The following is a 7,950-nucleotide window of genomic DNA, read 5'->3' on the forward strand; positions in this document are numbered from 1 at the left end:
GTGGGGGATCTGGGGGCCTCCTAGTGCAGTTGGACTCCAACTCCCATCAGTCCCAGCCAGCGTGGCCAATGGTCAGGGATGATGGGGATTTGGAGAGTCACATGTTCTGTATCCCCAGGGGCGTAGGAAGGGGGGTGCTGCCCGCCCCAGGTGTCATCCTTGAGGGGGGTGACAAAATGGCACACTGCGGGGGTTGGCATTTACCGTGGGGCCAGGCCTGCAGTGTGCCCAAGCCCCATGTCTCTCATGGGAGTGATGCGGTGGCTCGGGGCCCCGCACTACCCAAAACGGCAGTGTGGGGCTTGCGTCCACCAGGCAGACTCCGTGGGCAGCTTGCTGCGCCGCCCCCAGGGGCAGATCGCCCCACCCCCACCGCTCTGGGTGCCGGAGCAGCTACCTACACCCCTGTGTATTCATACAATGTATCTCCATCACCAGGTCTCCAATTTTGCTGTCAGGCTGCCTGATCCCCATGCATTGGCTCTTCCATTCTAAACCCAGACATCTAGGCAGATCTCTACAGCTGTGCATTATTTTATGCTTATCCTTGTCCCACTGGCAACTTCCTTGGATCACCAAATAACCTGTGAGCCCCCACAGGTCTACAACTTTAATAAATGGCAGAATGGCAGAATGTCTGCAACTTTAATAAATGCAGCGCAGGAAAAAGGCCGATAGTGGTGAGAACAGCTCTGTCTGTTTTCATACATCAAGTTTAAATTGCTTGAGTGCCTCTTGCAGCATTCACACACATGCTGTTAATAAATAAGAGAGGTGACTGGAATGTGAGTGAATATACTGGCCAATGTAGGTTTTCCATTAACATTAAAAAGCCGAATGAAAGAAGCACCATTAAGCCGTACATGTGGGGGGGGGGGGAAACCCCAAAGAGCCAAAAGCAGTTGCATTCACTCTTCCATCTACATGCTCCAGTTCCCTCCTTGACTTCCTGATTAATGGCAAACTATTGCTCACTGCTACATCCAAACTGGGCAAACCATGGCTTGCCACTGATCAGTAAGTCAGAAGGAATAATAAAAAAAGAGATGGAAGGAGGAGGTTGGTCCAATCCATCCTGACCTTTCCCATTCAGGGGCGCCGACTTATAAAAAATATTGGGGGAGCCCATGAATAATAAATGAAAGCTCATGAATAATAAATAAGCTCATGAATATGCAAATAAAGTGGCGCCGCCTCCTCGTGAGCGAATAGGGGAGAGCGTGCTGCGCCTATTAATCAGCTCCGAAGGAAATTGGGTGGAGCTTTTGCTCAGGAGGGAGGGCAGGAGGCATGCAGCCCGACCCTGTGCATTTTGGGCCGGGGGAGGGGCGGCGATGGCGTTCTGCTGGAGGGGCACCCGAGATTATTGGGGGGCAGAGCCCCCCCAAACGAATTTTTGAGGGGGCTCGGTCCCCCTCAGGCCCCATGGAGTCGGCGCCTATGTTCCCATTTTACATAAAAGACATACTTTTCAATGTATTCACCAGTAAAACAAGCATTTTATTATGTAAAACACCTCTGTGTGCACTTTTTGTGCAGCAAAAAAAGCACTCCAAAATCTGAAGATGAAGAAGAGTTTGGATTTGATATCCTGCCTTTCCCTCCCCTTCAGGAGTCTCAAAGCGGCTAACAATCTCCTTTCCCTTCCTCCCCCGCAACAAACACTCTGTGAGGTGAGTGGGGCTGAGAGACTTCAGAGAAGTGTGACTGGCCCAAGGTCACCCAGCAGCTGCATGTGGAGGAGCGGAGACGCGAATCCGGTTACCCAGATTACGTGACTACCGCTCTTAACCACTACACCACACTGGCTCTCGAGGTGCATTCCAATCTGCAAGCCAGTTCATGAGTGTCGGATTGGGTTGGTCCGTTTCAAAAAAGTGGACTGAAGATATTCTTCTCCAAGCCCAGCTGTAGCTCTGTGATAAAGTACATGCTTTAAAGGCAAAAGGTTGCACGTTCAAATGCCAGCATCCGCAGATGGGCTGGGAAAGCCCCTTGCCTGAACCCTGGAAAGATGCTGTCATTGTAGACAATATCAGGCTAATTCAGAGGAAGGCAGCTTCCTATATTTCTGAACCTCAGGTCCATCACTGTTCCCTGTCCCTCCATACCTCCTCTTTCAAGGCTTTAATCTCTTTTGTCTTTGCGGAAACATCTTGTTCAAGGTCCACCAGCTTCTGATGAAACTCAGCGTCCTTCTTGGCAAGAGCTGCAATCATCTTCTCTGTCATCATGGCAATCTCATTTTGAAGATTTGCTATCACCATGTCTTTGCGACTGCACTCGCTTTCAAAGCCAGAGAGGCGGCTGATTTCATTCCCCATTTTCAGAATTATCTCGTCCTGTGTAGAGGAATACAGCTGCTTGGGACCATAACATGCCTTTGTTTCTGACTAGCTTCTGTTTTTTCTTATTCCTCAACAAAGTGAACACTGGATTCTTTACAAAATGCCAAATCCCTCTATTCTAGTTATTAAATATACACATATTTCACCATCTGAAGAAGCTATCTGCATGAAATTTACTTGCCCTACACCGGGGGTGCCTAACCTGCGGCTTTCCAGATATTGTGGGACTGCAATTTCCGTTATCTCTATTGGGCATATTAGCTGGGCCTGGTGGGATTTGAAGTCCAAGAACATCTATCTGGAGAGCCACAAATTCGCTATCCTGCCCTATTCCCTAAAATTCACCCTCTAGTAACATTCTTATCAAACCAGTACTCAGGCACCATGAAATAAGAAGTGCTTGCACGTGAAAGCTTATACCAGAACAAACTTAGTTGGTTTATAAGGTGCTACTAGACAATTTTTTTATTTTTATAAAAACACAAGCAATTAATAAAAAACAGACAAAAACTCCCTATAACAGCAATAGAACACGCTGGTAGTACACCAGCAGCAAAACAACATAATCATAGCCCATCAAAAAAACTGGGGGTGGGGAACTGAAACAAGATATTCAAAATTGTTTATTGGTTTCAAAGTGTTAGCAGCCTTGGAATTCAATGGAAGGTGCGATACAAATGTTCTTAGTCAGGCTTTTCCAACCTGATGTCTTCCAGTTGTAGTTGGACTTGGGGATGATGGGAGGTGGAGACAGACAATAACTGGAGGGCACCAGGTTGAGGAAGACTGCTTTAAACACTTATTGTACACTTCTGCATAGGAACCTCACCCTTTCCTTGAGAAGTGCATCCCCTTGATGAACGTTTGTCAAAGGCCCAATAACAGCTCCGCTTCCTGGAACAGAACAAGACACCCAGAGAGTGAAAAAGTAATCTTACCTTGAGTTTGATGGTGCATTTTTATTGCTGCTTCTTGCCAAGGCACTTCTGTAACTTGGCTTCAAGCACTGATAAGCCAGTCTCCCCACCCCACCCCCCACTTCTGCCAACTCATTAGACAATAGCAATTTGGGGACAGAAGTGCCAGAGAGAGGGTAGGGAGGAAGTACAATGCTCCATTATTATTCATCACTGTTTGGTTTTCTTGTAAGTGCTTAAAGTATGGAAACTAAAATACACCAGCAAGTGTAGCTGACACCTTCCAGGCTTAACTGCCATACATTTTGGAAAGCTGCTTGTTTGCTTGGATACATCTTAAGATATATTAAACAAATTTTGCATGCTCGTTCCTGTGATCGGGTAGCAGATTTTTGTCTATGTTTGGATACAATTGGATGCTGCACCTTTCAAAACTGCACTGATTTCAAAACTGCACTGACTCCTTGATTTCTTAGAATTTCTGAGCAACGATGGGTACAAGACTGCTAGTTGAAATAAATGCTAGATTTTACATTTGAACACAACTACACGTTGCAAATTTGAAAATATGTAGACTTTGGATTGTGTCGCTGCTATTAAGCAGAAATCAAGTAGTGCACAACAAGCTGTTGTTGTTATTATTATTATTATTACTCACTCATTACCAGCTGGTCCCAGGGTGGGTTACAATTTAAAATTCAGAAAAATAGTTAAAACTTACAGCATTCACAAGAATGGTGTGTGTGTGTGTGTGTGTGTGTGTGTCCCCTAAATTCTCTCACCCTTCAGATCCCTCCCCAAAATTCTTCTGTAAAGCATTTGGGCTCACTCCCAACCCAAGTAGAACCATTCACCTCTTGTTACTCTTCTCTCTCTCTTTATTGCACATTCTATTCCTTTCCCTCTTCTATCCCTCTTGCACATATGACATTTAGATTGCAAACTCCTTGCAGGCAGGGACCTGTGTTTTTGTTTACGATGGTCTGCAGAGCGCCACAATGCCACCATTTACAAAATAAATAACCACTGATACCTAGAACCGCACTACTGAGCCTTCCAAGCAATGCGACAGAAGGCTTAGGGCAATACCTGGTATTGGTGCAGAAGGCTTGATGAACGCATCAGGAGAGAAAGAAGGTGAAGCAACCGGCCTGCCCCAAGCATTTACAGGCCTTTTCCTAAGCGGTGGATGTGGCAAAGTCCCACTTCCGCCATAGGACCAACTGCGGCTAATGGGTGGGGACCTTTGAGACTGAAGGGATGGAAACTGAGAAGCAGCCACTGGTGAAGGAGGCTTTGTCTCTGTGACTAAATGTAGCTGCCCTGGCCAGGCTACACGGCGACTCACAGGAGGGCGGGAGACCTATGGGGGGTAAGTTTTTAAAAGTCCATTAAAATAATAAAACGTAGGAATGAATCAAACCCTCCCAATCAAGTCTTATTATTGGAAACATGGATAAAACAACCACAACAACCGATTCCATGTATTGATTATTTATAGCAGATAGCATCTTAAAAATAATAAAACGTAGGCATAAATCAAACCCTCCCAATAAAGTCTTATTGTTGGAAACATGGATAAAACAACCACAACAACAGATTCCATGTATTGATGATTTATAGCAGACAGCATCTTAAAAAGCAGAGACATCACCTTGCCAACAAAGGTCCGTATAGTTAAAGCTATGGTTTTCCCTGTAGTGATGTATGGAAGTGAGAGCTGGACCATAAAGAAGGCTGATCGCCGAAGAATTGATGCTTTTGAATTATGGTGCTGGAGGAGACTCTTGAGAGTCCCATGGACTGCAAGAAGATCAAACCTATCCATTCTGAAGGAAATCAGTCCTGAGTGCTCACTGGAAGGACAGATCGTGAAGCTGAGGCTCCAATACTTTGGCCGCCTCACGAAAAGAGAAGACTCCCCGGAAAAGACCCTGATGTTGGGAAAGATTGAGGGCATAAGGAGAAGGGGACAACAGAGGACGAGATGGTTGGACAGTGTTCTCGAAGCTACTAGCATGAGTTTGACCAAACTGTGGGAGGCAGTGGAAGACAGGAGTGCCTGGAGTGCTCTGGTCCATGGGGTCACAAAGAGTCGGACACGACTAAACAACTAAACAACAACAATCTTATACACACACACACACACACACACAAACAAACACACATCTTCAGATAATTACCCTCTCCCAACCAGGTAGACCATTGGGATAGGTAGAACTCTGCTTATTATTTTAGTTTATATGAGAAACATCCATCTCAAATAGGTCTCAGTTGCCTCAGGTATAATATGGAAAGCTGTATAAATAAAACTGGCATTAAGTGCTTCAAGTGTACTTGGGATTCAATGCACTAAGCGCTGTCTGAGCAACATGGCAATCACTGTGATACAACTCAGGTTATTGTACATGTTTAAGACTGAAGTGCTAGAAGCAAACAGCGGGGTATAAAGGGGCCTATGAAAAGAATTAAGCAGTGACCTAATAAAACGAATTACATCACCTTTACCTGAGGTCCATTTTCTAGCACAAGCTCAAAGGCTGTTCCATTGGAGCCAAACCGCAAAATGTCTCCAGGGCTCACTTTCACTGCCGCATTCTGAATGTGGCAATCATTAACAAACGTTCCATGGGTTGAGTTGAAATCCCGGAGAATGAAGCTGTTTTCTGAATCGCTGAATTCGATGGCTGCATGGTGCTCTTCAATCCCTAGAGACTGAAAGTTACATTTCAAAACTCAGCAGCATAAAAACGTCCTGGAGATACAGACTTGTTCAATACTACTGCTTGATACATGTTTCTCAAACCAGCTTCACGCCTACTGGAGTCATTAAGCAGTTCATAATTCACCTCTAGTCAAGGTGTGAACACCTTTGCATAGGCATCCCAGCTCTGTCAGCTTCTCCTGTTGTGTACAATTCTGACACTAATGAAACCATACCGATGTGAACAGCTAGGGGGGAAGAACTGCGACATGTACTGAAAAACAACAACTTCACTGCTCTCTATGGCGGTAAAGTGTGCTTCCCCGAAATTAGGCTGTGAGAACCACTGATTTGTAGTAACTAAGATGTATGTTCCAGGGTATGCCTCTGCTTTGCTCTCTGTCTCTTTCTGTCTCTCACTCTCCCCACTCCACTCCCTGCTCCCCTATTTTGCATCTGGCTCCAGTTGGTGGACCCAAGTTGGGATTTTTAGTAAAAAGTGAAAACAAATAAGAAATTAGATCCTAACAGCCACAGAAGTCTACCCCAGAACACAGTCTGAAAGCCAACAATTTGGTGCAGGTCCCATCATCCTTAGCCACTGGCTATGCTAGCAGAGGCTGATGGGAATTGGGGCCTAACAACATCTGGAGGGAGACAGGACAGTGAGCTTCATGGCTGAGCAAGGATTTGAATCTGTATCTATGGTTCTGGGTAATGGGTGTAGCCAAAGGGGGGCAGGGGGGGGAGTTGACCCCCCAGATCAAGTAAAACAATAGAAATACTTAAGTAACTGACCAACCCTGTTAGTTCTTCCCATCCTAACAAAAATCCTGGCTATGCCCATGTCCTAGGTCCATTACTTTTACCAAGGGGTGGGGAACCAGTAGGTGCTCCAGACTTTGCTGGGCTCCAACTCCCATCAACGCCAGCCAGCATGGTCAATAGCCAAGGATGGTGGGAGTTGTAGTCTAACAACATTTGGAGGGCCAGAGCATCCCCATCCCTGCTCCAACCACTATACCTCACAGGCAATTCTGCACAAGCTAAGAAATAATGTTTCTAAAACGTGGGAAGACATTTAACAGCAAATACAATAAGCAGAATCAGTTAATCTGATAAAATCACCTTCAGGATGATGTCAGAGTCTTCATGCCTTCCTATAGTGGTTATCTTTGGCCTCAGTGCCAAGATGCCATCAGGACTCTTCAGAAAAGCCTTCATGGTGTTGCCTATAAAATGTAGGCAAAAAGCAGGTTTGAATGCTCATAGGAGAGAGCACAGCCATGAATATCATTTTTTGTTTTGTGGTAATGCCGATAAAACAAAAGGTTGTTTGATAGCACCTGCTCGCGAAATGCCTTTTAAGGGTTTTTCTTAGGTGCCTTAAATACTATTGTTGACAGAAAGGCAGCATATAAAGTTCTGTCAATGTTAGGCATACTCTGAGGAGGAGACCTAATGCGATCAATAAGGGTGTATTGTTTTTATTATGGTACATATTTATATATATATATTGTACACCACCCTGTAATCTTCGGATGGAAGGTGGCATAGAATTTAATAAATAATAATAAGTGCATTAATTTCAATGGGTAGAACTTAGATGGATGCATCCCATTTAGCTGTGATTTCTGCACTGGCTTCCTTCCCACTCTACATTTTAAGTTTACATCCATTTCTTAAGAGAATGAGCGAAAACAAACCCCAAGATCAAGCAGGCGAAATAAATGAAGCGAGCCAAAAATAAGCTTTTGCTCCTGCCAATTCCCTGCCTCCCAATTGCACAGGAGGTGAGGTGGAGGAGGAGGGATTTCTCTACAGTTGTACGCCTAAACCATGCACTCTGCACATGCTTAAGGGAGTAACGCTCTCACCTTTAGCTTTCTTCCTCCAGGGGTTAAAAGCATGTGGTCGGACTAAAGCTTGGAAGAAATTAAAACACACACACACACACACAGAAATACACACGACACTCCCC

At 45.1% G+C, this 7,950-nt stretch overlaps 1 protein-coding gene across 5 annotated transcripts in view; it reads right to left on the bottom strand.

The window, feature by feature from the left end:
* The window catches only part of FHAD1 (forkhead associated phosphopeptide binding domain 1), a 37,894-nt gene that overhangs the window by 29,698 nt on the left and 246 nt on the right, over window positions 1-7,950 (bottom strand). For 3 of the 5 annotated variants that reach the window (XM_082229826.1, XM_082229828.1, XM_082229824.1), the window contains exons 2-6: window positions 7,098-7,201; window positions 5,768-5,980; window positions 4,355-4,628; window positions 3,178-3,242; window positions 2,112-2,342 (exon numbers count right to left, since the gene is read on the bottom strand). In XM_082229826.1, coding sequence (XP_082085952.1) covers window positions 2,112-2,342; window positions 3,178-3,242; window positions 4,355-4,628; window positions 5,768-5,980; window positions 7,098-7,193 — 879 coding nt within the window. In that variant the 5' untranslated portion in view covers window positions 7,194-7,201. Of the gene's footprint in view, window positions 1-2,111; window positions 2,343-3,177; window positions 3,243-4,354; window positions 4,629-5,767; window positions 5,981-7,097; window positions 7,202-7,846 lie in introns of all 5 variants that reach the window. The other 2 variants (XM_082229825.1, XM_082229827.1) reach the window with 2 other exon arrangements.

Source organism: Podarcis vaucheri (genome assembly GCF_965113315.1).
Source record: "Podarcis vaucheri genome assembly, chromosome: 7".
NCBI classification, from domain to species: Eukaryota; Metazoa; Chordata; class Lepidosauria; order Squamata; family Lacertidae; genus Podarcis; species Podarcis vaucheri.